The sequence below is a fragment of the Podarcis vaucheri genome (assembly GCF_965113315.1).
Source record: "Podarcis vaucheri genome assembly, chromosome: 1".
Taxonomy (NCBI): Eukaryota; Metazoa; Chordata; class Lepidosauria; order Squamata; family Lacertidae; genus Podarcis; species Podarcis vaucheri.
In genome coordinates, this window is record NC_138759.1 from 101,426,455 (window position 1) to 101,453,145 (window position 26,691).

The 26,691-nt window shown below is 40.4% G+C and overlaps 1 protein-coding gene and 1 long non-coding RNA gene across 4 annotated transcripts in view; one reads left to right on the top strand and one right to left on the bottom strand.

The window, feature by feature from the left end:
* Window positions 1-4,031, top strand: part of LOC309519201 — a 189,797-nt gene extending 185,766 nt beyond the window's left edge. Inside the window, exon 6 of the long non-coding RNA XR_014213749.1 lies at window positions 3,949-4,031. This is a non-coding gene — a long non-coding RNA (uncharacterized lncRNA). The remainder of the gene's footprint in view (window positions 1-3,948) is intronic.
* The window catches only part of LRP1B (LDL receptor related protein 1B), a 768,212-nt gene that overhangs the window by 47,144 nt on the left and 694,377 nt on the right, over window positions 1-26,691 (bottom strand). For all 3 annotated transcript variants that reach the window (XM_082196914.1, XM_082196915.1, XM_082196913.1), the window contains 15 exons: window positions 24,155-24,343; window positions 22,987-23,135; window positions 22,214-22,307; window positions 18,056-18,172; window positions 16,264-16,383; window positions 15,874-15,993; window positions 14,427-14,543; window positions 12,331-12,437; window positions 10,729-10,858; window positions 10,445-10,551; window positions 9,353-9,485; window positions 6,809-6,931; window positions 5,250-5,372; window positions 3,938-4,075; window positions 2,142-2,276 (listed from right to left, as the gene is read on the bottom strand). In XM_082196914.1, the coding sequence (XP_082053040.1) occupies window positions 2,142-2,276; window positions 3,938-4,075; window positions 5,250-5,372; window positions 6,809-6,931; window positions 9,353-9,485; window positions 10,445-10,551; window positions 10,729-10,858; window positions 12,331-12,437; window positions 14,427-14,543; window positions 15,874-15,993; window positions 16,264-16,383; window positions 18,056-18,172; window positions 22,214-22,307; window positions 22,987-23,135; window positions 24,155-24,343 (1,902 nt within the window). The remainder of the gene's footprint in view (window positions 1-2,141; window positions 2,277-3,937; window positions 4,076-5,249; window positions 5,373-6,808; window positions 6,932-9,352; window positions 9,486-10,444; window positions 10,552-10,728; window positions 10,859-12,330; window positions 12,438-14,426; window positions 14,544-15,873; window positions 15,994-16,263; window positions 16,384-18,055; window positions 18,173-22,213; window positions 22,308-22,986; window positions 23,136-24,154; window positions 24,344-26,691) is intronic.

Consider the following 26,691-nt stretch of genomic DNA (forward strand, 5'->3'; position numbering starts at 1 on the left):
GTCCCTTCAGGACACCAAGTGTGAGACTGTTCAAAACCCATCCAAAGAATCTGTTAAAACTGAGTCTTCTATAGTTCAAAGTGTATAAATCAGCAATTCCAAGCTTAAATACATATGCATGGTTATATCTCAGAAGAAAAACAACCAGCAGTTTTGTCATGGATTTTGCACAGAATGGCTTGATCTTCAAGTGAAGGCTGCTTAAATTCTAGAGGCCATTCTCCATTCAGGCTGTTGGATGGCATGTTGTGAATGCAGCAATGGAAAAGAAAGGTTTCTTTTGTACAACAGTCTATGCTGCAAGTAGATAGCTCTCCTATAGGAATTAACTGCCTTGATTTTAGCTAATTTCACTAGCTCTTCTAGATCAGATATCCTGTGAACACAGTCTGCAGCTATATTTTGTATTTTCATAAAACATACAAATCCGAAAACATACTGGATTTTACAGCTTGGGGGGGGAATCCATTGCCATCAAAGAACTGTCTGCCTTATGTAAAATGGTTCAATGACAAAAGTAACAAAATGCTAGACAACAGAGATAAATTGGGGAAGAAAGTTGGGCTGTAACTGAGTAAGAGCAACTTTGAAAGATGCATTTCTCTCTAGCTTTCTTTTGCTTGGTCTCTGTTTTATTGCTGTTGCCTTCCATTGGGACTTTTATTCATTTGTTTATTTAATTTATTTATCTATTGCAACATTCTTTTATCCTACCTTTAAAACTAGAGCAAAACCCCTTCATCTGTTTGCTGCCTGATCTGCACCCTTACATCATGCTTTAGTCTCATAATGAATGGAGTTCCTTTTTATTTACTTCGGACTGTCCCTCCTTCCCCCACGTTGAATTACGATGACCCAAATAAAATGCCAGACTTAGGTGTTCTCCTTAACTGCTTTTATTCGTAAACCTATAGTTCCAGAGTTTATAAGCTTGGAAAAAATAAATTGCTTTCCTTGATGAGAAGAGTGTTGGTTGAGGTATGCAAATAAATGTGAGATAGAAATGCTATGAGGCTGCTGTCACAAAGGCATCCTGTGGGAAATGTGACACAAGGAAGGATACGATAGTCCCCTGTGCAGTTGGGGAGTTACCCTCCTATGTGAAAGCAAGCCCCAATCTACCTCTCTCATTCACTTTTCTGATGGTACCTCACTTGCCCACACACCAGATCAGTTAAGGAGCACGAGACAGACTAACGCTGGTAGTCTCATAGAGACTGGTAAGGTAGAGGTAAAGGGACCCCTGACCATTAGGTCCATTCGTGGCTGACTCGGGTTGCGATGCTCATCTTACTTTGCTGGCCGAGGGAGCCGACGTTTGTCTGCAGACAGCTTCCGGGTCATGTGGCCAGCATGACTAAGCCGCTCCTGGCAAACCAGAGCAGCGCACGGAAACGCCGTTTACCTTCCCACTGGAGCAGTACCTATTTGTCTACTTGCACTATGACGTGCTTTCGAACTGCTAGGTTGGCAGGAGCAGGGACTGAGCAATGGGAGCTCACCCCGTTGCGGGGATTCGAAGCGCTGACCTTCTGATCGGCAAGTCCTAGGCTCTGTGGTTTAAACTACAGTGCCACCCGTGTCCCTCATAGATTCTGGGAATCCCTGCAATTAAGCACCTTCTTTTCTGGAAAATTTGTGGTATTTATTTAAATCTGTATCTGTTAAGGGGTGGGGAGGCATAACAAAGAGAGCCAAAAAGAATTTTGCAGGAGCTTAAAAACACAAAAAAAAATATTATGGATGGTTAACTTCCTAGTTCAAAACAAAAGGTTTTGTTGTCATTAATTTCAGACCCCCAAAGTGGACATCTCATAACCATACTTGATTGTTATTTGTCAGCTGCTTCAGATTCATTGTAAATATATAACTTTGGACCTTTTTATTATTGAATTTCTGTTTTTATAATACTATTTTACTGGTTTTGTGTTGTAGCTCTGTTTCTATTATACTGTTCTACTGTTTTCAATTCATGTTTTTGTATACCACTTGGGGATTTTTAAATACTAAGTGGTTTAGAATGCTTTTGAATACGTAAAACAAAAATAATTTAAGGCCATCTTTTGACATTTAATGTTGCTATTCATTTTTATGGAATATTTTTGAACATAAGGATTTCAAAGCAGTTTCTACACAAATACCTTCACACTGCCAGTTCCTTCTGTTCCTTTGAAATCCAGGCTTACACTGACAGAAAAGAGGTGTTTTCGTTTTATTACAATATGCATCATCACCACAAGGGTTCACATTGTTTTCGCAGCTATATTCAGTTAAGCCTAAAAAGGAAATAACAAAAGATGCAAAATCAAATGGATTTTAGTTTATTTCCATGTTTGTTACAGAACATCCATAGCCATTGTCTTCATTCGTAGCTGATGAAGAATTTTGTCTCCAAAGAAAGTCAGCTTTAATTTTTGTTTTGAAGTTAGCTAGTCCTGATATTGTATATGGTTGTATATACTGTAATGCCATGTTCCCAATCCTTCATGGTTTGCAGCATCAGGAATGAGACCCATGCTTCAACCCCCTCCTTTCCCATAATCAGCTTGGTTATTACTTCCTTTGATAAAGCCATTTTTGAGTGAGCCCTCAAAACCAAGTTCAGTTTGTATTCTACATACATACATAATTTTATTTTTATATTGCCTTTCCATAGCTAAAACTATGCTCAAAGAGGTTTACAATGTGAAAAAATACATAATTGCAAACAATGAACAAACACCCCAGTCCAATAATCTGTTCAGGTGCCTCAGTGTTTGGAGCTGGAGTCAGTCAGGGCCCTGTCCTCCCAAGCCAGGTGTGGAAAGACCTACAAGGCATGGAGAAGGTCTTCCAGGACTCACAGCCAAGCTCGTCTAAGAATGTGTTCCCCATCTCTTACTGCCCAGAAGCAATTAAAAACACATCCCTTCTAGAAAAACCGTCACAATATTTTCCACTACAGTTTTATTTAAATAGGTTTATTAGTAGGAAAAAAGCAAACAAGAGATAGTGTCCAAGATGAACTTTGTAGAGCCAGTGTGGTGTAATGGTTAGAGTGTTGGACTGTGACCTGGGAGACCAGGGTTTGAAGCTCAGCCTTGAAGCTCACTCAGCCTTGAAGCTCACTGGGTGAATTTGGGCCAGTCACCATTTCTTAGCCTAACGTACCTCACATGGTTGTTGTGAGGAGGAAACAGGGAGGAGAACTGTGTACACTACTTTGAGCTCCTTGGAAGACAAAGACGGTATGTAAATGTAATAAATAAATAAATTTCTCTCAAGGCTAAATGCAATAATGGCTCTTCCACACTCCCACTCATCCTGTTCCTAGAAAGCACAGATCTGAGAGATGTGCTGCTTCTCCCATAGCTTTCCCTGGGAAATCTGCTCCTTTCTGCTGAATCAGAACAAATATTAATCTGAGGAAAACCCAACTGGTGCTTGCTCCAATTCAGCGGTAAAGAGTGGATTTTCCTGAATGAAAGTGGCAGGACTAGCAGCAAGGGAAGTGTGGGTGAGCCCTGTCAATGTATCTCATTCCCTTATTACATAAAGGACTGCTTCAGATTGCAGATTGGAAGCTGTATTTGCAAAAGGGAAGTGAGTTCTTTAAATCATTTTAATATAGATATTTATGTATTCCCCACATTTTTAACATACAATGCACTTTATGATCCTGATCAGCTAATAAATTAACAGGAGGAAGCAATGTCAACTTTGGCTCAGTGGCCACTTTCACATGTAAGCCAAACTCTGGTTTACTGGCACCATGTGAATGTACAGGCCCTTGGGTAAGGTCACAGGTGGTGTGCTCCTCTCCTAGCTAAGATACTGTTTGGTTCATGCTAATTTAAATTCTATAAGATTACACATAACAGGTTCTATATAATATAAAAACATGTTCTTTTTTATTATTCTGAGAATGGCAAGCTTTCAACTTCTAAATCAAACTTACTTGTTTTACAGCCTTGCTCATCTGAACCATCACCACAGTCATCAAATTGATCACACTCCAGTTCCACAGGTACACACCGCTTATTGCTACAAGCAAATTCATCCTTTTTACAAGGCCTTGCCTTATATGTAGTTTTGTCTGCAAAATGTTACAAGCGAGCAATCAGATTTTTCTCCCTTTGATATTATTATCATTAATGGAACAAGTGCATTTAACAGTGAAACATTACCAATAAAAAAAATACTGTTTCCTGGATATGTAGAGACCTACTATATACTTGCAGCAGCCCATGACACATGACAATCAGAAGATTTCCATTTCTCCCACGGGAGAATTCAGTATCCCAGGATGCACATGTGCATGCTACAATTGCCCAGAGAAATACATATTTCACACAGCGGTGTCTGCACTTGCTGCTTCAAGAAGCGGCAAGAAAACACAAAACTGAGAGGATGGAGCTGTCTGAGTTGACATACACTCCCCTACCTCATTTTCTTGTTTTCCACTTGGGATACTAGCTTGGCCCTCATTGTCAGGATGTTTTCACTGAGTATCATGTGGAATAAGGAAGATGGAATATGCTGGTCTAGCCTATGGTCCTCCTGTGCTATGCCTACAAACAGCATTGAGTACCGCTGCACTGTGTACAATGTATAGGACACGAGACAGAAACTAGCAAAGGAGTGGTGGCTGTCGTTACCACGCTGATGCTTTAGCTGCAGTCAGTTCTGCTACTCATTCCTTTAATTTCAGTTCTCTATTCCACTGTAAGTCAAGGCGTCACTCAGTGAACCAGACATGACTTGGACAGTACAGACTTTGGTACTTATCAGGGCAAAATGATAACAATGGTCCTATGAAGTCCAGGTGATCGTGTCAAAGACTTGGACTTTATGGGATATCCTTAACACATAAGAGATGTTAGCATTTCACTGAACACAGTTGTTAGCCATATATTGTGACTGCCCTGATACCAACTTAGTCTGCATACAAAGCTCAGTTGGCAGAGCACGAGACTCTTAATCTAGGGGTCATTGGGCAAAGATTCTTGCACTGCAGGAAGTTGGAGGAGAAGATCCTTATGGTCCCTTCCAACTCTGATTCGATGAATATTATCCAATTAACTGCTAATGGTCCCATATAGCTTGTCCCATTCCTTAAGAACATGGTTTCACCCTGTAGGCCACCGAACCTATCAAGGACAATACACAACGTCTGTGCAGTGTTGATGACAAGATATAATCCACATATTTTCATAAATCAAATGAGAACTTTGGTCTTATGATAATCCAAAGGGGAAAAAAATACCCACCACAATGGTCTTCATCTGAGTCATCACCACAATCATCAATCCCATTACAAATCTGCTCACGTCTCAGACAGACTCGGTTATTTCTGCATCGGTAAGGCCTTGTTGGGGGACATGGAAATTTTACTGTGAAAAAGGGAGAGAGAAAACTAATACTATAATGCTCATTATGTATGGAATGTATCCGCTTTGAATAGAGAGGCAAAAGTGATTACATGCCAGATATAACTTGGATTGTATCCAGTGATCCATGTGTGTAGTTCTGCTGTTGCAACGGGAGTTCTATTTGCACACTTCTACCCCACCCCTTGCTCAGGAGGTGGCCCCTTTCCTCCTACCCACCCTGGGGTGAGTTAGATGGGACAGGAGAGGAATCAAAAACTCAGCAGTAGACACAGAAGTCTGTTGTACCAGTAGATTTAAGGGATTCAGCCCCTTAAACGTTTAACCAGGCCTTTACTATATGTATATACAGTGGTACCTTGAGTTACAAACGCCTCGGGTTACAAACGCTTCAGGTTACAAACTCCGCTAACCTGGAAGAGTTCCCTCGAGTTGAGAACTTTGCTCCAGGATGAGAACGGAAATCATGTGCCAGTGGTGCAGCGGCAGCAGGAGGCCCCATTAGCAAATGCACGCCTCAGGTTAAGAACAGTTTCAGGTTAAGAACGGACCTCCAGAACGAATTAAGTTCGTAACTAGAGGTACCACTGTATTATGACTTTAAAACTGCAAGATTTAGGAGACAAGGTATTGCTGAAATGTTCTCACTTCAATGCTAGCTCAACTATCAAGAAACTCCTCTTGGAACGTTTGGAGGGACCATGCACCACTACTGTGTTTTAACTTGCTTCTTTCCAATGTAGTATTTACAATGTTTACTATAAAGACATAGGCTGCATACACACTATATACCTTTAAAGCACCTTTGAAACACATACTTCCCCTCAAATAATTCTGGGCTCTTCTGTTTACCCCTCACAAGAGTTACAATTCCCAGCAGATCACAGAATTCTTTAAGAAGGAAAATGTGCTTTGAATGTGCTTTAGCAATATTGGGTGGAATTCAACATAGCGCTAAGTGGGGTATGCATGCGGGGAACAGGGTCACACAATGGGAATTTTCTACTGTTCCTGCTGCACACCCCCTAAGCCATTTTTAGAGAGTGGGGTGTTGGGATTACACTCTGGGCTATCTGCAGCCACTCCAGATCTCTGAGCGTCCTCCGGTGAGCATAGCTCTGGAAATGGCACCCTCCTCTTCTCCAGGGCACTCCAGCGACATAAACCAACTTGATTTATGCACACTAGCCTTCTCTTGACACAGCAAAAGAGAGAGGCATCATAGTTCTAAACTACTATTTATTTACGCTATATTACACAGACACAGAATGCACTCAACAGCTTAGTTGAATCCTTCCCACAATGTGTACACAGTCATAAATACGTATGAAAATGAAACGAAACAAAACAAAACAAAACAAGTGACCAAGCAAAACACAAAACTGAGCAGTCAAAAGGAAGTCAAATCAACACACCATACTGTACAAAATGAAACTTACCACATATTTCAGGGAGTTCATCAGAGTTATCTCCACAGTCATCTTCTCCATCACAAACCCAAAAATGCAGTTTACAGAGTGAATTGTTGCAAAGAAACTCATCCGATCTACATATATTCCCCCCTGAAAAACACGGAAAAAGGAAAATAGTTTATACATGTATTTTTATGCTTTAACGGGGTGTATAATGTGTCTGTTATTTTTCTATAGGGAAGCTGTTATCTTGTTGTTTGTTTGTGCATTTGGGGACAGATGTCTTGCTGTATGCCGGAGTCCTTTCTAATTCCTGGATCAAATAAGGATTCAGTTGCTGGACGAGTCAGACAGGTTTCTTGTCAAGGACCCCTAAATATGGGTTGTTAAGGTAACAGAAATTGGCTCTGTGCCAGAGGACAAATGAGTGGGCTCCCCTCCCTCACCTGGCTGTTACTGTGAAGGACAGGCCAGAGTTATGAATGTGAGCTGGAAACTAGAAGCAGGCAGCAGCCTGGGCAGCTGACAGATAAAGCCATGCCTGATTTCTGCTCGGATCCTAGGCTGTGGATATGGGAGAAGCAAGATCTTCTGGAGATGTTAATGCTGTGACTCCCTCCATTGTAGGCTCAGATTGTATATATGTTTAAATAAACCGTATGTAATAAAGACACCACAGTCTCCGCTGTCCCTCATGCCAAGGAAAATGAGCCCTGGTATGTGCCTAGACCTGCTGGAATTTTACACTGCTTGGAGATTGGGGTGGTGTCCGTTCTTTATCATCATCATCATCAACAACAACAACATCATCATACCACCCTATACCTGGAGGTCTCAGGGCGGTTCATAGAATAGAATAAAATAAAAATAAAAACAACAACCCAATAACCCCATATATATGATTCCGCATTGTGTTTTAATATATGGACTTGATTGATTGATTGATTGATTGATTGCTGCTGCCGATTGGAAGTGGAAGTGACATCAGTAGGGCAACAATTCTCAGCACCCAGTAGGAACGACCATTTACCACTCCTCCTATAAACCAACTCAGAACAATGTTGTGTTATCTGACGTAGAATAACCGCACAGGCACGTCAGACACCATTTGGGTGAAACCTGCTTTCGCACTACCACCGTAGTCAGTGGATGAGCACAACACGTTACAATAACTTTAAAGGCAAAAGAAAAAGAAGAATCTGTGCCATTTGCTGCTACATTTAGCTGTTAAGCCTCAATTCCCCCCATAAAAACCATTAAATAAATTTTACCTGCCCCCACAGTTGAAAAAGACAAAGTCTCCCTCTCTACTTGCCACTTGCAAATGGGCTAGTGAACTGAGATGGGCATTTTATTTAAATCCTATTTTGAAGCACGTCATTTAGATAAAGTAGCCTATTTTCAATATGGTTTTATTTTGATCATTTCCTAAATCTGATTTGCCTAAATCTTCTAAAATAATATGCTTTTTTCTAAAATGAAAAATAAACTTAATAGAGGAAACAGAATTATAGATCTCAAAAAATAGGTGGGCTTAATGCAAACACAGAAGGATTGATAAAAGAACAAATCCACAAATCAGCAGATAGTTTAATTATAAATACAGCCTTCACAGAGCACACACTTCAGAGATGGAAATTGGGATTATTCCTGTGATTGCCTAGGTTTAGGATGAACTAGATTTGTGAAAAGGCAGCCTCAATGAGATAATATTGCTCTATATTTTAAGGGATTACTACAAGTCATAATTCTTTTTTTTTATAAAAAGGATATGGCTTTTCTGAACAAAATAGTGACAGCTACAAAAATGCCGTTGTGCTAACGGCCAAGGAAAAAGGTCTATTCTATTGAACAAAATGTGACATTCTGCAGGTTAAGGTAAAGGGGGTGGGAGTATCGTCAACCACTTCTGTTGCTACCAGCTTTTTCTCCTTTTGTGCAAGTTATAGCACTTGAACATTTGGATAGCAACCTGAAAAGAGTTGAAGGCTGCAGTCATAAGGCCAAGTTGCAAGCTCCCCTTCAGTTCAACGGGGCTTGTGCCAATAGAACAAATGTAGTTCTATTGTAGATTCCCCCTCCCCCCCATGGTGATCTCTTACTCAGAGGCAGCCTGTTTTCCTTGTACATTCTTATAGCAAAATAAATAAATAAGGGCAAATAAAAATTACTTTGTTTGTATTAAGTCTTATGCAACACAATTTTACCCATATCTACTCTGAACCAAATCCCATTGAATTCAATGGATTTTACTTCCAGTGTGTTTCGATTACAGCCAACTAAGCACTGGGGAGGTTCATTCTGGTTAAATATGCATAGGACTATCCTGTGGGCACAGATATAATGGCAAAAGAAAGAAAAAATAATTACAGTACTGACATGTTTTGGACTGTTCTCCATGCTCCATAGGACTGTGTTTTGTATTTTATTGTATTTTAATATTTTGTTGGAAGCCACCCAGAGTGGCTGGGGAAACCCAGCCAAATGGGTGGGGTATAAATTATTATTATTATTATTATTATTATTATTATTATTATTATTATTAGTGGGGAAGAACATAATGACTCTCACCTCTGTCACAATGTTGTTCATCACTGCTATCCACACAGTCTTGGATTCCATCACAAAGCCATCTGATAGGGATACAGTGGGCCTTATTTTTACATCGAAACTGATCTTCCTTACATTCTGTTACACAATCCATCTGTTTAAATACATTTATATGTGGCAGTATTTATAAACAAAAGCAACAGAGTTATAGACAGACCAAGTAGAATTTGCCAAAACTGATAAAAATAATCCAAAGGTGGATCACTTTTCTCTTGCTGACAAAAAAGTTACAATTAACACTGAATATAAATAACTACAAATGCAAACAACACCATTCTGAGTTATAAAGGAGGGGGCATGACATCGACACCTTTGCCCTAAAACCACTCCTTAGCATCGAAAGTTACATGAGTAGAAGAAGTGTGACTGTGCACTGGGCTTTTCCACCTCTCCAGCTTTCAAGCAAGACTTTTTGTGAGTATAGAAAGTTGGGACCTGGGAAAGAGTGCAGGGGCTGGAGGAGGAAGGGGTATAAAAAGAAATGAAGGAGGGACCTATCTTGTGTGACTGGAAGTGCCCTTGCAGAAGCACAAAACACTTTTGGATACTGCTCAGTAACTACCACCCAGCCCACGGAGCGCCACTGTTCTTATGAAATTCCCCATATTTATTTCTTTATGGATTTATAACTTGCTTTTTGACCAAAGCCATCAAAGTGGGACACAAAGTGAAAATGTAAGGATTAAATTGTTGCATCCTGTTGCATATTGGTTTTTAAATGCAATAATTAAAACAGCAAACCTGGGCGTACTCAAGTAGTTGTCTGATCTTTCAAGCTCCTCAGACAAGAAACAGATCTGGTGAACCTCTGACATGAGGTAATTCCAGAATTTGGGGGCCAGAACTGAAAGGACCTTACAGCTATGCAAATCAATGAAAGATTCAACTACTCCATTATTGGGGGGAAATAGAAAAGCCCAGTAATGACTGAGTTATTTGCTTTTCTGTACAAGGAAACCTCTGGGGTAGAATGAAATTCCACAATATTTGCTACTTTAAATTCAAACTTCTAGCCAAAACTTTAGAGCAGGTCAAGACTAATTAACTGCGTACCTCATCAGAGCCATCAGGACAGTCATATTCTCCATTACATCTGAAAGATGCTGAGATACACCCTCCGCTGGCACACACATACTCACTCGAAGAGCAGGTTGGAGATGCTATATCAGAAATATATTTGGCATTAGAGAAAGGCAGTGCACTGTAAACTTGGTATTTGGTAAAATCTGTATTTCTACAGAGTGGCATGTTTGGTAAGGGCAAAATATATTACTAACAGTGTTTTTCATTGCAGTTAATAATTCTCTTATTCCCCCCCCCCCCCGATAAAGATTTACCTGGTTCACAATTTTTCTCATCTTCCCCAAGAATGCAGTCATCGTGTCCATCACATTTCCACTTTGAGGAAATGCACTGACCATTGGAGCATTGAAACTGGTCTTTTAAGCAGCCAGAATCACAGTATCTCTGTCATAAACAAAATAACGCAACCAATTGAAGTAATATACAATACAAAGTGCAAAAAGAAGATTATGCCTGGAAACGAACAGCATTTGTGAATTCTCCAGTAATAAAACAATCATTTCCAAAGTTATACAAAAGTAGCAGAAGTTATAAAATGGAATAGTAATCACAACTGGATAGCACGTATAGTAATTTGATTGGGTGATAGTCATGGACATGGCCACCTCAAATACGGTGACATTTTTCTTAAAGTACATTCAGAATTATCACTTCAAATACGGGCTAAAAATAGGGATATATGAAACCTTTCTTATTATTTTCTGTGATATTTCCACCTCATGGAAAATTGAGACCACGTGACAGGGCAGCAGCCAGATTTTTGCAAGGTTAGAATTTTCAGAACTCTTAACTCCAAAGTTACAAAGCTGCACACTAGTTTGGACCTGGACCGAAAAGGGATTAAGACGAGGTTTGATTATGCATTGAATCAAAGAACTGGATGGGACCCAAGGTTCATTTAGTCCAAGCCATTGCAGTGCAGGAATCTTAACTAAAGCATCCATGACAGACAGCCATCCAACCTCTACTTAAAAACCTCCAAGGAAGGAGAGTCTACCACCTTCTGAGGGAGTCTGTTCCACTGTCGGACACTCTTACCATCAGAAAGTTATCCCTGATGCTTCTGTTTTGGAAAAAAGCTCATAGCTTTTCACTTTAAAAAAAACCAATTTTTTTTTTGCTGTTGGGCAGCAATACCAGGCTATTTTACTCATAGTTTGTGATACCAAGTGTTGGCAGCTTGCTTTTCCTCAATGGAGCAGGCTATGATGCCATTTTATTTTGTTGACTTCCTTTTGCACAGGTCTTACTGGCTAGTTGTTTCTTTTAATATAGTCCCCCCCCCTGCAAACTACTAACTGACTTCCTCAGTAGATCAGGATATTTCCTGCAATCTAGTTCAAAGTTAATTGACCCCAATTCTACAATGTAGCAATAACATGAAGAATTTTTGTGAGACCATGTTGACTCAACCTTACTTTCAACTTCCTAGAAATTCTTACGTTTGAGCCTCCAAAGTCTTACATTTGAGCCTTTTCTTTAGGCAAAAACTAATACTAAAACTGAATTTTGGCAGTATGTTCTTCTGTCCTACCAGTTGCACATGTTAAAGGAGTGGGTTTGAAGTCATTTGCCACTCTTGCCATATATTTCTATACTGCCTTTGGATCTGCTTGCTCAGCAGCTATGTAGGGGAGGACCGGGACCAATGCTTGTAGATCCAAATCAAGTTGTTAATCCTGGATCTTACGTAGAGTATTGATCACATGGTTTTAGGTGGCGTGTGCATCAGTATATAAGCCCAAGCATGGATGTTTTGGGGGTACTGAGGTGGAAAAGGCACTTCACCCCCTGCTGCTAGTATCCCATCATATATAGGCGCTAAGTATCAAAACCAATCTCTTGCAAAGCCTTACCTCATCAGAGCCATCGGCACAATCATAATCACCGTCACACCAAAATCTTGCAGACATACAGTCTCCATTTGAGCAGTGAAAGTCTTTCTGAGCGCATGTTTGTGGTTCTGAAAGAAGAAATGTTTCAGATTCAAACTAAACATAAGTTAGAGAACTTTTTTCTTAGTTTGATTGAACTCTCCCAAGCTTACCCGTGATACACTAAGAACTGGAATCAGAACTGTTTCCTGGTTCCATTAATTTTGTGTTCTCCCTTTATATTATTTATAATGTTATACATCTGAGGGTGCTAATTGGGTTTAATAAATATTTGGATTTAATTAGAACCGGTATTTTAGAACCCATAATAGCTGGATTCATGTGTATTCAAGATGTGGGCTGGCAGCTGTTAATATGCGAAGAGTTAATTAACCTAAACACACTTCCTGGGTTGTGTATTTGACATTGTAATCCTGTAGAATCAACAAGTCTAAAAGCTAATTAGCTGAGGTAATTTCCTTGTGCGGTGACCACCTGGGGATAAGCCATTTAGGTGAAACAAAAGAATGAAAGGGCAGATCTCATTTGCAAATGTGCTGGTTCCCTCCCTCTCTCAAGGGCTAAGTGTGAATAAATGTGAAAAGCTAATCCCTTTTCAGGCAATGAGTTTTAGGACGTCAAAGGAAGGGCCTTCTCCTGGATTATAAAAGAGACCAGAATTTAGGCTATGGGGATTAGGGCTGGAGTGATGTAACCAGGAAGCTGGGTTGTGCTGGGCTTCTTGTTGTTGTTGCTATGGAATATTCTGGTGCATTTTGGGGTACTGCTGCTGTGAGCCCCTCCATTGGAAACTCTAGGTTGTATATATATGTGTGTGTGTGAATAAACTATATATCCTAAAGACACTAGCCTCCATTGAGCCTTATTCCTGAAGGAAACACTAACCCTGGGTAAGAATGCCTGCAACCCCTGGAATCTTATGCAGCTGCTTGGCAGAGATTGGGGTGGCGTGTAATAATATTGTAACATTATTATTATTATTTCAAAAAAATCCAGATTAAAAATGGGGGGGGGCATGCTCATACATATTTAAAATAAGTATGCTTGAAATTCAGAAACTATTGATAAAAGGTATTTTACACTTATATACCCGCAGAGGCTCTCCACTTTTTAGTTCCATATAAGAAAATATGCATTTTTAAAAAGGACTATTTTAACTATCAAAAGCTTCCCAAAAGCTTTTGATGTTACTACAATGTAGGCCAAAGTTTTAAAAAGAGGAGTGCTAATGTAGTGCTAAGGAGATCACTCCATCAGTTTGAGCATTTCTGCTTGTCTGATGGAATTATCTCCCTTCTTCTCCTCTCCCCCCCCCACCCCGCTGTGCACTGTTCTATGTATTCTCCTGCCCCCCCCCAGTCAATTTGGGAAGGCATAGGGACATACGGGGGGTGGGAGGAAGGGGAAACCTCATCGTGCACAAGCTTCTGCGATTATTATTATTATTATTATTATTATTATTATTATTATTATTATTTTCATTTCTATACTACTTTATAACGCATTTCCGTGCGCTGCTCTGGTTCGCCAGAAGCGGCTTAGTCATGCTGGCCACATGACCTGGAAGCTGTACGCCGGCTCCCTCAGCCAGTAAAGCGAGATGAGCGCCACAACCCCAGAGTTGGTCATGACTGGACCTAATGGTCAGGGGTCCCTTTACTTTTATACCACTTTGTATGTTAAGGGGAAAAAATCCTCAAAGCAAGACTGGCTGATTGAATTTGGACCCAAAGCTTTCTTTCACCTTTTTAAGCCATAGGAGCTAACAAACCAACACTGTGCACTTCTTGCTACTGCAGTTAGCTACTGTAGGTGATTTGACTTTACTTATTTCAACAGCTTATGCAAGTATTTCAAATACTCAAAAATTCAAATTTTGCTTCTGGAATAATAAGGCATGGTCTGACCAAGGCAGAATGGATCTGGACTTGATACAGCCTAGCATTAGCTTTTTTTGTTGTAGCTGCATCATGCTGTTGACTCATGTTAAATTTATGATCCATTAAGACCCCTAGATCCCTTTCACATGTACTACTAGTAAGTCAGAAATTACTTACTGCAGTTTTCTTCATCAGAATTGTCACCACAATCATTTTGGCTGTCACACCTCCAGTGATCTGGAATGCAGTTGCTGTTCTTACATTGGTATTCATGAGGCCCACAAGTTTTTTTATCTGTAACCAAGACAGATACTGCTTTTATTCTAATAATCTAAGGTAGTTAAGCATTGTGAAAAATGCATGTCAGATCTATAGCATATTAAACTATGTTTCACTAGCAAAGGTACTGAATTAATTATTGCTGCTATGTCAGAATGCATCTTATTTTTACCATATTATTATTTGCCCGAGGGTGGGGGATAATTATTTGCTTGGATCCAAACTTGGATGTGGCTGATGGGAAAATCTGAAACATAACTTTTCACAAGAGGCACTTCTGCCAGTAGAAGGGAAGAAGCAATTTAAGATTCCCCCTCCCCGCTGCAGCCTCTTGTGCCCTCAGAAAACTTGCTTCAGGGGATTTAGCGATTGTCTAGAACATGCGGGTGGCGCTGTGGGTTAAACCACAGAGCATAGGACGGCACTTCGAATCCCCGCAACAGGGTGAGCTCCCGTTGCTTGGTCCCTGCTCCTGCCAACCTAGCAGTTCGAAAGCATGTCAAATTGCAAGTAGATAAATAGGTACCACTCCAGCAGGAAGGTAAACAGCGTTTCTGTGCACTTCTCTGCTTCGCCAGAAGTGGCTTAGTCATGCTGGCCACATGATCCGGAAGCCGTACGCCAGCTCCCTTGGCCAATAAAGCGAGATGAGCACCGCAACCCCAGAATCGGTCATGATTGGACCTAACGGTCAGGGGTCCCTTTACCTTTTAGAACAGGCATGGTAGCAGAGGGAGGATAGAATCAACAAAAAAATCCCTCCCCTCCTCTTCCATCAGTGGGATTCTCCACTGGATCAAAACCCTTTTTCTGCATAGAAGGAGTCATTCTAATCTGAAATGATTCTAATATGAACTGACTTTATTACCACTAGTTGTGATGAAACACTTAATATTCTTGGGGGTTTTTTCAGGACCCACTCTTTTCCTTGGTTTCAACTGTTTTTAAATAGCTGCAAATCACCCTGGGACCTGCTGGTGAAGGGTGGGTAATAAATTTAGTAAGAATATTTTAAAAGTAATAATTCTTACAAGCCTTACAACAAAAATTGCTCCTGTACATGGTTACAAAGAGCTGGCATGCTCAATTCCATTCCCAATCTCACATGGTTTTTCATCCAAGAAGTAGGCTGTATTCAATGGACAATGAGTATGCTCAGTGGTCTTTGGGCTGTTGGCTTCTCTCACCACTTCATGATTTCTCTCTCTCTTTTGGTATGTCTGCAAACCCTGAATTCCCACCAAGCCTGCTGATATTTCACTCTTGTGCATGGGACATATAGCTTTGGCCACGTACGGGCAGGCACTAGAGAATTGCATTTGCCAGTAGTATACAGGATACTCACCACAGTTTGCCTCATCAGACCCATCAGCACAATCAGGATCCTCATCACAAACCCATAGTTTAGAAATGCAGTGCTTTGTTGTTTTACACTGAAAATGGTCAGGAGAACAGCTGTTTTCCGCTTTAAAGAAAATGAGCTACTTTAAGTACAGAAACTGTTTTCTAACATTCAGAAATTCTAATTAAAACAATCAAAGCTGTTTTAAACTAGCTTTCTCTCAATTCTTCAAACAAACAAAAAACCCAAACAAAAAAACCCAATGTCTTATCTCCACTTCCTACATTATTCAAATTATATTATTCAAAAGAATTCACCAAAACAACAATGTGTATATCATGTTTGACTGACCACAAATAATGCAATTTTGGAGTTTCTACGTAAGTAACTTACGACAATCTCTTTCATCTTCTTCATCACCGCAATCATCCTGTCCATTACACCTGAGATTTATTGGAATGCACTTTTGATTCTTGGTGCACTTGAATTGACCTGACAGGCAGACATGTGTATCTGAGGACAAACAAATAAGAAGCTTCAGGACAGAAAACTCGGGTGATTCTCATTTTATACTGCTCAGCTATATTACTGCTGTTTTGAATGCCTCATTATCAGGGCTGGTACCAGACTTCAGTGAGCACTCAGCATGATGTTTGCAATAAGTTCCCACCTGGATCTCTACGTAGTGCTGCAACATGCTACTACTGGCACTGCTGCCATCACCATCACTGTATGTTGCCACCAGTCACTCATCTCACCTTGAACCAGACTGGACAAGGCAGGCAGCAACACCTGTTGCTACTGCATGCTGCCACAACTTTTCAATGGGAATCAAGCTGTTACTTGGTTCTGATTTGCAGTGCTTGGCATATTTGCTTACCTAAAAATCAACCATTATCCAAAATAAAGAGATTTGAGGTCAGCTATTGCATTTTGGGTAATCATATTCGATATTAAATTGGCTCTTTGAATCTTGTTTGAACTGTTCATTAAAGTAATTTTAAGTTCAGACTTCTTCATGTTTATCTTACAAGCTGAAACTTTGCACACGCACACACACACACACACACACACACACACACCCGTTATTCCAAGTGCATTTTGAAATGACAAGCTGGCAACACATCATTACATCTCCTTCATGTAATTATGTTTTCCCTTCTCTATCACTCTTTTTCATTCCTCTTGTACATCAATTTTATCCAGGGTTTATTGCCAGACAGCCTTTTCACCAAACAAAGAAGAGTGTTTAAAGAGGTCACCGTTCTCTTGTAACTCTCCTGATAGCTGTTATCAGTCATCTTATAATAATATTAGAGTGATACACTCTTTGTAATTATCTTCCAACTTCTTAATGATTCTTAACAGCTAAACATTACTGGCAGCCTGGTACTATTCAGAATTTTAGCTAGGGAAACTCAAACACCTGGATGCACAACAGCTGATAAAATGGCATATTCTTTATCAGTTAAAGAGACAGGCTTGTCCTGTTTTACAGATTTCTAGCACTGTATCAGATCTCTTTAGTACTCTTGTGGCAACAGTAAGTTATAGAAACACTAGGGCAATGAGGTTTCTCCTTCAGTTCTTAGAACGTTGTGCTGGGATATTTGTGTGGTTTCACTTTCCCCACACCTGAAATACCCTTGCACAGCACTTCTGCACCTTAAACAGGATTGTCCTCATCCTGGAGCATTAGCACTGAAGACTAAACCAGCCACTGGATAGGAGATGTGAAATGCTAGCAGCCCTTTTGCAAGGGAACAATGAAGCTGAGGGAAGGTAAATTAGTAAGGAAGCATAATGAGAATATATAGAAGATTTGAGAAGATTGTAGAATGCAAAGATAAATGTAATGTCAGAATGTGTAGGAAATCGAGTAGGGGTGGAGGGAAGCAGGGGGAGGGACAAAAGAATATTATATTTGATTGTTTGATATATGTGGGGATGGGGAGTAGCTCTGGTATATTTGTAATGTGATGTAATATGGAAAAACCAATTAAAAAAGAAAAAAAGCTGGAGCACAGTACATGATGCTGTGCTGCAGCTGATAAATGGTAGACTATAGCATCAGATTCTCTAAAAAGCTTTTTCTTTGATTTCATTTATTTCAGAAAATTTATATACCACTTGATTGATTGAACAACAGCAACCTCAAAGCAGTCTCATGGCATATAATGCTTACCACAATTGAGTTCATCAGAGTTGTCTCCACAGTCATTCTCTCCATCACATATAAATGCTGGTAAAACACAGAGTCCAGTTCCACACTGAAATCGCCCAGGCTGGCATTTAAATTCAGCTGGAAAAAAGAATAAAGTGCTAAACAGCTGCATTTCATGGTAATGAGTTTTTTAAAAAACAGCAACAACACAACAGCCTATCATAGCATTTCTAGGCTTATGAAAAAGCTATCATATATTTGTTTACTAATAAATAGATATGTAAAGTGTCTATCTCTTAGTCCAAGTACGTTAATGAAAATTTTCCATTATAAGTCAGTGTTTTTTTTAATCAAATGCATATAAAATGTTTTGCAATTAACATGAATGCATGCCTCTACTCTGTAATTTTTAAAGCAACGTGAGAACTATCAGAAACTGGGTGATTCTAATTACTTCTCTTTCCTCAAAGAAGCAATTAAATGTATTTTCTCTTAGCTGTACTAAAATTGTTTCAGCCAGATGACTCTCTGTTTACAAATTCACAGCTACACCTTTCTCCCACAACTATATGACGTCCAAGCAGGAGATGTGGAAGCTAATTGGCATGAAACCTGAATTTCTCAGCAACTGTAAGTTGTGTGATTTCCTGCATTCTGATGTTCCTCAGGACATCAGATTGCAAGTACAGATCAGCAAAATGACTGCATTCAAACTACTTAATGCACCAGTACTTACTGTGAAGCACAAATACCTTCTGAATCAAAACAAGAAACAGTACCAGCTAAAATAAGTACAATGGTACCTCGGGTTAAGAACTTAATTCGTTCTGGAGGTCTATTCTTAACCTGAAACTGTTCTTAACCTGAAGAACCACTTTAGCTAATGGGGCCTCCTGCTGCTGCTGCACCGCCGCCGCATGATTTCTGTTCTCATCCTGGAGCAAAGTTCTTAACCCGAGGTACTACTTCTAGGTTAGCGGAGTCTGTAACCTGAAACATATGTAACCTGAAGCGTATGTAACCCGAGGTACCACTGTATGTGTATGCCTAGGTTAATAACTAAAACTGAAATTTGCCTCTCTGTGAGTGTGAAACTATGGTAGCTTGTTCAAATAGAATCTAGTCAACTCCAAAATTATTAGAAAGATTCTAGGCATCCATAGGAAGATGTTTTACAGCTTTGCTATAGGACTGCTACAAATCACTACTATGACACCACAGTCCTATGCATGCTTACTCAGAAATGAATCCCACACCATCATCCATTGGTACTTGCTGTAGTATGTGCATTTAATATTGTGGTCCACGAGTTCTTAATTTGATTGATTCATTTTAAAATTCTACATTTTCAGGGTTTTCTAAATTAATGGAAGATTTAATAAAACATTCTCCCCAAAATAGTAAGGGTTGCACATTTGGGAAGCCTTTCTCCATTCTAAACCTCAATGCAAGTCATATTTGTTCTTTATCATGGCATTAGTAGTGGTGACTTCACTCCTTCTAAGTAGCAAGCCACTCACCTACACCTTCACTTACATTTCCTCTGCAGCAGAGGACACTTTGAGCTCTAGACCTCAGAGATTTGATTGAAATTTGAGAACCATTAGCCCTGTGAAGCAAAGGCAGTCAAACATAACTAGTTTCCTTCCCAGTAATCCAGTCTGGATTTCAAATTACAGTGGTACCTCGGGTTACATACGCTTCAGGTTACATACGCTTCAGGTTACAGACTCTACTAACCCAGAAATAGTGCTCCAGGTTAAGAACTTTGCTTCAGGATGAGAACAGAAATCGTGCTCCGGCGTCATGGCAGCAGCAGGAGGCCCCATTAGCTAAAGTGGTACTTCAGGTTAAGAACAGTTTCAGGTTAAGTACGGACCTCCGGAACGAATTAAGTACTTAACCTGAGGTACCACTGTATAGTGAAAAATCACCTAAACTCAATTTGAATTGACCCACATGTATAAATATACCTATACACAGCAGCAATCAGTGTGGCTGAGTGGCAGCGCTCACTCTTGACAGCTGAGTTGCTGCTGCTTATGGAGAGGAAGAATGAGGCAGCGTTGGCCCAGTAAAGATGCACCAGCAGGAAAACCAGATTGGTTACACCTAGAGCTGTCCTATGCATGATGCAAGGCAAGGTGACCGCCTCAGGTGGCAGGACCTGCAGGGGCAACAGATGCCAATGTTTATCTTTATTCCTTCTTTGTTCCTGATGTCAGTCTTCACTCCCTCTTCCCTTCTTCCCTAGCAGGGAAGGGGGTGCCATTTTGTAGTTTGCCAAAATGCCATGGGGCGACCATGGTTCTACGGGTGTGTTAGCACAATGCCATCTTCCCTGCTGCTTTGCTGATCCACTACATACTCTTTACTGGCGGACAGCATTTGGTTGTTGCCTAGTAACTGCCTGACAGACTTCCAACATAACTAGATGAGGGAATACTGTTAATTGTATGGTAAGAAAGTGACCTGCTGAGGATCCTGTTTTGCTTCTGCTGTTGCACTGGAGCTCTAGGAAGCTTTCAAGCTTGCTGATTAAAAAAACTACTGGCCTAGTTTATTTAAAAAATTGAGAATGAAGAGATTTGAAGAGTGTGCACCAACCAATATAAGCCATGTGCAGCAGAAAAGTCTCCACTATGAATTACCATGCAGAAAATGCAAAGCTACGCAAGCCTGTTTTCATGAATATAATATATTTGTATTCACCTGTCACGTATTCATCTGTCATGGCAAAATTATAGCAGGCATACTTGTACCTGCTGCAAACATTGTTTACTTTTTAAAAAATGACAGGAGTATTGTGGCAGGTGCATGAACTATGAGCCTATCAAAATATCTGCAGATTTTACTGCTGCAGGATACTGCAGCAGTGTTATAAAAGTGCTAAGCAGCAGTACATCTTATGAAATCTCTAGTGATTGCCAGACTGCTGCAAATCTTCTTTTGTATTATTTGCAAAAGCTATAATATAAATAAGGGAGATATTAGGAAATTATTAAAAAAGTTAAATATTATACCAAGTTGCAGCAGAAACGCTTAGAAAAAGTTCTATTTCTCCAGATAATTAAGTTACTATCTAAATTGTTTGTTCACTCTGTAGCAGTCTTGTAGATTTTATTGACTTAACAACAAAGACAAAGTGTGTTCTCCCTCATGGAGAGCATGTGTTGCGGTGGGGGCTGACAAGACACCTCACTGTTGCTGGACAAAAGAGTTTGGCCATCTTTAAACAGGGGCGGGCTGTTACCAGGGAGATTTATATGTTGCCATTTATTGATTGACAGCCCTATTTGTTAAATACTCTGCACGCAGTGACAAGCTTCCTCTTTTCGCTGCGTGCTTCGGATCACCCACCCTCCCTCCCTAATGCTAGGCTGTTTGCTTGACCTTGCTATGCCTGTCATGGGGTCATCTGCTCTTGGGGCAGGGGCCCGGTAGGAGTTTTGTCCATTTGGCTGATTGGCTGGTGCCACTTGGTTTTTGCCTACTGCTTAGCAAATCGTCACAACTTGTAAGGTTGCGGTTAGGCATTGGTTTGGGAATTGGTTGGTGGAGGGGTACGTGCCTGCCCCTCCAATGCTGCTGCTGCAAGGGAATTCCGTTAAAGGAACCCAGGGGCTCGCCATGCTTTTGTCCGAACTCCCTGGCAAGTGGCTAGGGCCACGCAAGCCCCTGGGAGCATTTGGGGAGAGGTGAGGCATGGTTCCCAGTCCCGTCTCTCTCCCCGGGTGACTTACCCTTTCTGACTTCGCGGGGGGTGCAAATGTCAGACTCTCCCTGTGCGGGGTCAGTTAGTCGCTACCAAAGCCTAAGCAACCACTCACATTGCTCTATTTTTAATAAAGTTGTGGCCAAAAGAAGCCAAAAACCTTAAACATAAATCAAGTGTCATTGTATTCTTATTTGGGGTGTCTTGGGGACCTCGACACACAAATTTATATCCCACCTTCCTGCAAGAAACTAAAGGCGGCATTCATGGTTCTTTATCTCTCCATTGTATTCAAACAACAAACCTGTAAACTAGATTAGGCTGAGAGATTGGCTTAAGGTCATCAAGCAAATTTCATGGCCAAGTGGAGACCTGAATCCTACTCCAACCCTCTTAACCACCGTACCACATTGACTCTTACAGTAGGAAAATGCTAGGTTAATGCAACTTGCTAAAATACTTACGGCATTCTTCAGGTTCATCTGATCCATCCCCACAATCATCTACAGTGTCACACTTCCACCAGAATGGAATACATTTGTCAGTTTTGCAGCGGAACTGTAGGAGAAAGGTATAATATGGAAAACCTTCAAGTGTTAACAGTTTTTATTGAAATAACATGATTTTTTTTGCAGCTGAAAATAATTTATAAGAAATCAGAGCCCAAAGCCATAATATGGAGTCTGCTGTTCTTTGAAATTAGTTTCTTGCCCACTAAAGGTATTAATGATCTGGATTCACAGGCATACTTGGGCGAGTGGAAGGCACTTCCATTCTCATGGGTTGGGGGAGGGGGGTATTTTTGGAAATTCCATGACATGCTAGCTCAGAAACAGAGGGGGACAGTGGGCTATAAAAGCAAATGAGAGATGGAAGAGCCTGTTCCATGAATAGAACTTTGGAAATCAGGATCCAGGCCAATGCATTATCAGTCAAGTTAGGGTGGGAGAATAGCTTTGTCGATGTACTTAATGAAATTTATCCAAATAAGGAATATAAAGATAGATGATTTAGGCTTCAACACCATAACACCATAAACCAGATTTTCTGATTTTGAAAAAACAAAACAAAAAACCAAGTTCCTAACCAACAGTACCTTCATTCATTGCTCTTTAAAACTATTAGAGCCCTCCCCCCTTAATCTCAAAACTCTCACAAGCCTTTACGCTGCTTCAAAGTCTCTAAATACATTAATAAGTAATCCTTATAAATGTTACAATACACACGTTCTACTTACTTGACTGGCTGTGCAGTTTGATAAGCAAGTCTTATTATCTGCGGCGAGGTAAAAGTTGGTGGGGCAGGCACAGGTGTGTGTTTTGCCTGGGGACAGGAGGCACAGGTGACTACAGCCACCGTTAGTCAATGCACAAAGATGTTTAGGCACTAGGAATGCAAAAGAGGAAACAATTAAAATGTGCTAAGGTGATTCACATGAAAAGCAACATAGCTGGCTTTCCCCCAGATAAACTTCTGGCAAATAGAGGTACCTCAGTACGGCTAATAATAAAGTAAACAAATATGCATATAAATATTTACCATCAGACTATCTATATGAATGAAAGTAATTTTTTCCAGGGGCAGCACATCCCATTTCGCCACCCGAGGCAAAATGGAAAGGTGCTGCCCACCAAGTCCTCCCTTATCTGGGTCACGAGGCAGTTCCAGCAAGATCTCATGGAGTGCACAAGATTTCAGTGAGATCTTGCCAGAAGCCTGTGGCACTGCCACTTCTCCAGCAGTGGAGGCAGTGAGGTAGGATGCCCACCTAGGCACTCCCTCTTTGTGTCCTAATGCCTGAGGCAGCTGCCTCAGGCTACCTCATGGGCAGGCTGGCAGGCCCTGTGTGTGTTTGAATCAATGCAATTTAAAGGCCTTTTGTACTTTTTCCCACTTTTTCCTAGGATACACACACAAAAAGGTCCAAAAGGCCTTTAAATTGCATTGATTCAAACTGTCTATAAAATACAGTTTGCGTCGTATTATATTAGTTCAGACTAATTCAGCCAATTGACAAGCCTGAAGGACTCCTGAAATTCAAAAATACTCAGAACTAGCAGAGAATTCTGGACCCTGTGCAACCGTGAACTCTTTCTTGGTGTCCAGTAGAGACTTACTGGCAGTGGTTGCAGGCTCGGTAAGAGTTTACTTCTTTCCAGGGCCCGTTACAAAAATTGAGTGAGAACTGGGGCAGTTCACAAAGCCAACATAGGTTGCTTATATAATGGACCTTCAGTGTCAGACCTTCAGTGAAACTAACCATACTTCTAATATTTTGCTCTTCTTTCCGTCTTACTTCTTTAGCAATTCAATATAAAACTGCTTAGGTTAATCACTAAGCAAAGTCTTCAGAACTCTAATGAAGTCAGAATGCTCTTTACAGAACACATGCTGAAAATATTTACCATCAGGCTGTCTGTATGAATGATACACTTGGATATCAGTTATGGCATGCCACGAGTTAATCAGTGCTACTTTATCTGCTCCAGAGGTTTTATGGGCACGGTTGACTGTCTTGGTTTTTCCATCAGTCCAGTAGATGTAGTCTTCAAATAATGTGAGAGCAATCACGCCTAGAATATGTTGATTAGGAACTGCAAGAGAATGTAAGATTAATGTTCAGTTTTGGAAGACTGCCAGCTAAAATATTCCATACTGCAAAAGCTGACAAAGACAAGGACTGCATAGCTTCTTGTGAATAATGGCTGTGACAACCTGTCAAGCCTGGAGGCTCTTTGTTACCAGTTAAAAGTATCTAGGATTAAGATTAGATACATCAACCCCACTTGGCTAAACTCTGTTGGCCTAACCATAGTGAAAGAAACAGCTGGGTCCCAGGGAACTGATAGCAGGATACTATTTGAGCACTGCCACATGCAGATTTGAAAGTTTTTGCACAAATTGTAGGCTGGATGTAATTTATAGCTTCTGCAGGGATTCCTTAATTCTTTGGATGCAGCTTTGTTTCATCATACAAGGTTATTGTTCTATTTAAAAAGGCAATTCAAGGGCACACTGTTTTGGTTATACTGTGTCTAGGCATGCATATGGTGCGCTTCAAGTCACCACCACAACAGCAGCAGAAGAGCAAAGAGTGTCAGAGCAGAGCCTATTACTTTCTGGGCATGTACAAAAGACTCTTCCTTTCCACACAGCTTGAGTTCATGTTCAAGATAGTGAGTACACCCATTTCTCCAGCAATTTTCTTACAGTTTTTCATTTCTATCTGAACTTCTCCCACATTTTGGGATTGATGTTCCAAATTAACTGATTTTGTTTTCCGAGTGGCACTGTGCATTAATGGCAAATCATCCTCTCATGTCCCCCCCCCACTCCAACTTCAGAATTTTGTTCAGACCACTGAGTATGTTTAGTTCAGTGTCCCTTTGCATGCTGTTTTAAGTTCACCCATTACTAGTAACAAGCATGTAAAATAGTAATTCACAGTTCATAAAATTATCATGGCAGTAAGGATAAAGCTCTATGAAGAGAGAAGAAAATGAAGTTATGTGCATGAAAAACACTGCGTTTTTGTGCTGTAATGCTAGTATTCACTTTGTTGTGAATTATCAGGTGGGATTTCATGTGCGCTTTCAGGCTTATTTCATGCTCAAGGCCACAATTCCCCAAGGATCACCTCTCCCCATATGAACCGACCCAGACCCTGTGACCATCATCTGAAGCCCTTCTCTGTGTTCCTCTGCCATGAGAGGTCCAGAGGATGGCAACACAAGAACAGGCCTTTTCTGCAGTGGCTCCCCATTTGTGGAATGCTCTCTCCAGGAAGGTTTGCCCAGCACCTTCATTACATATCTTTAAGAACCAGATGCAAACATTTCTCTTTAACCAGGTCTTTGGCTGATTAACAATCTATATCTTTTTAAATATGTTTGTGGGAGGGCAGTTATTGGTTTTTGTTCTTGTTTTTATTATGTTTTGTGTTCTCATTTTGTATTTTTATGTGGTGAACCACCCTGCCATTTTCAGATGAAGAGTAGTATGCAAATGTTATTTAAAATAATATTACCTTAAAAAAACAAACTTTTAAATAACATTGCATTGTGGAATACTAACCATTCAAGACTACTGTGTAGAAGACTGCTACCTAAGAACTATTCCCATAATATGCACTGATTTAACAAACCCAGTGATCATAATACTATGGGAGAATTCAATGTTGCACTACGTTGAACGTTACAACAGTGCAAGCATTTCAGCTTGCCAATTGGAATGATCCCCCCCCCCGGCTACCTCCATGCCCTGTTCTGGGGGTTCTCTTGTCCCCCAAGCCAACTGCAGGAGGCACGAGGGGCGCTGGAGGGGAAAGACCCATTGTATAAGCAGAAGCCACTGAACTCTGGCCCTCTAGATTGGGCTCCGAAGGAGTATCACAAAAGGGATACAATGCAGTTTGTAGGGAAGGTAGCAAGTGAAGCAATCCATTGATGGTATAATACAGGAAAATATTTGCAAGTACTACAGTAGATGTTTGCGATGAGAATAGGAATTGTGCTATGTTTCATTTTTAAAATATCCATGAGTTTCATGTCAAACTCTTTTATGCTTGATATAAGCGCTGCATGTCATTGAGCGTATTACCACTGAGTGTATCTTTTTATGCTAAATCTAGTAACCTTTGTTTGACAAATGCTGCTTATAAAGAACTGTTAATCTTGTCTATCAAGATGTAAATTGATGTACGCAATTTTATTTACTGATAACTGCTCACAAGATAGTGCAACTGCTTATCAATCTATATTAATGATTTGTTTTCCATTTTTCTAAATGCTTTTTCCCCCTGTACCATTGAATAATTAATTATTTTAAATAACGGTACTAATTTTAGGAGATGACATTTGTCAGTTATGTGCAATCATTGGTAGTCCTTAGCCTTCCTCAGTCAGTATTGCTCCCATGTGGGGATGCCAAGTAGAACTTCCCC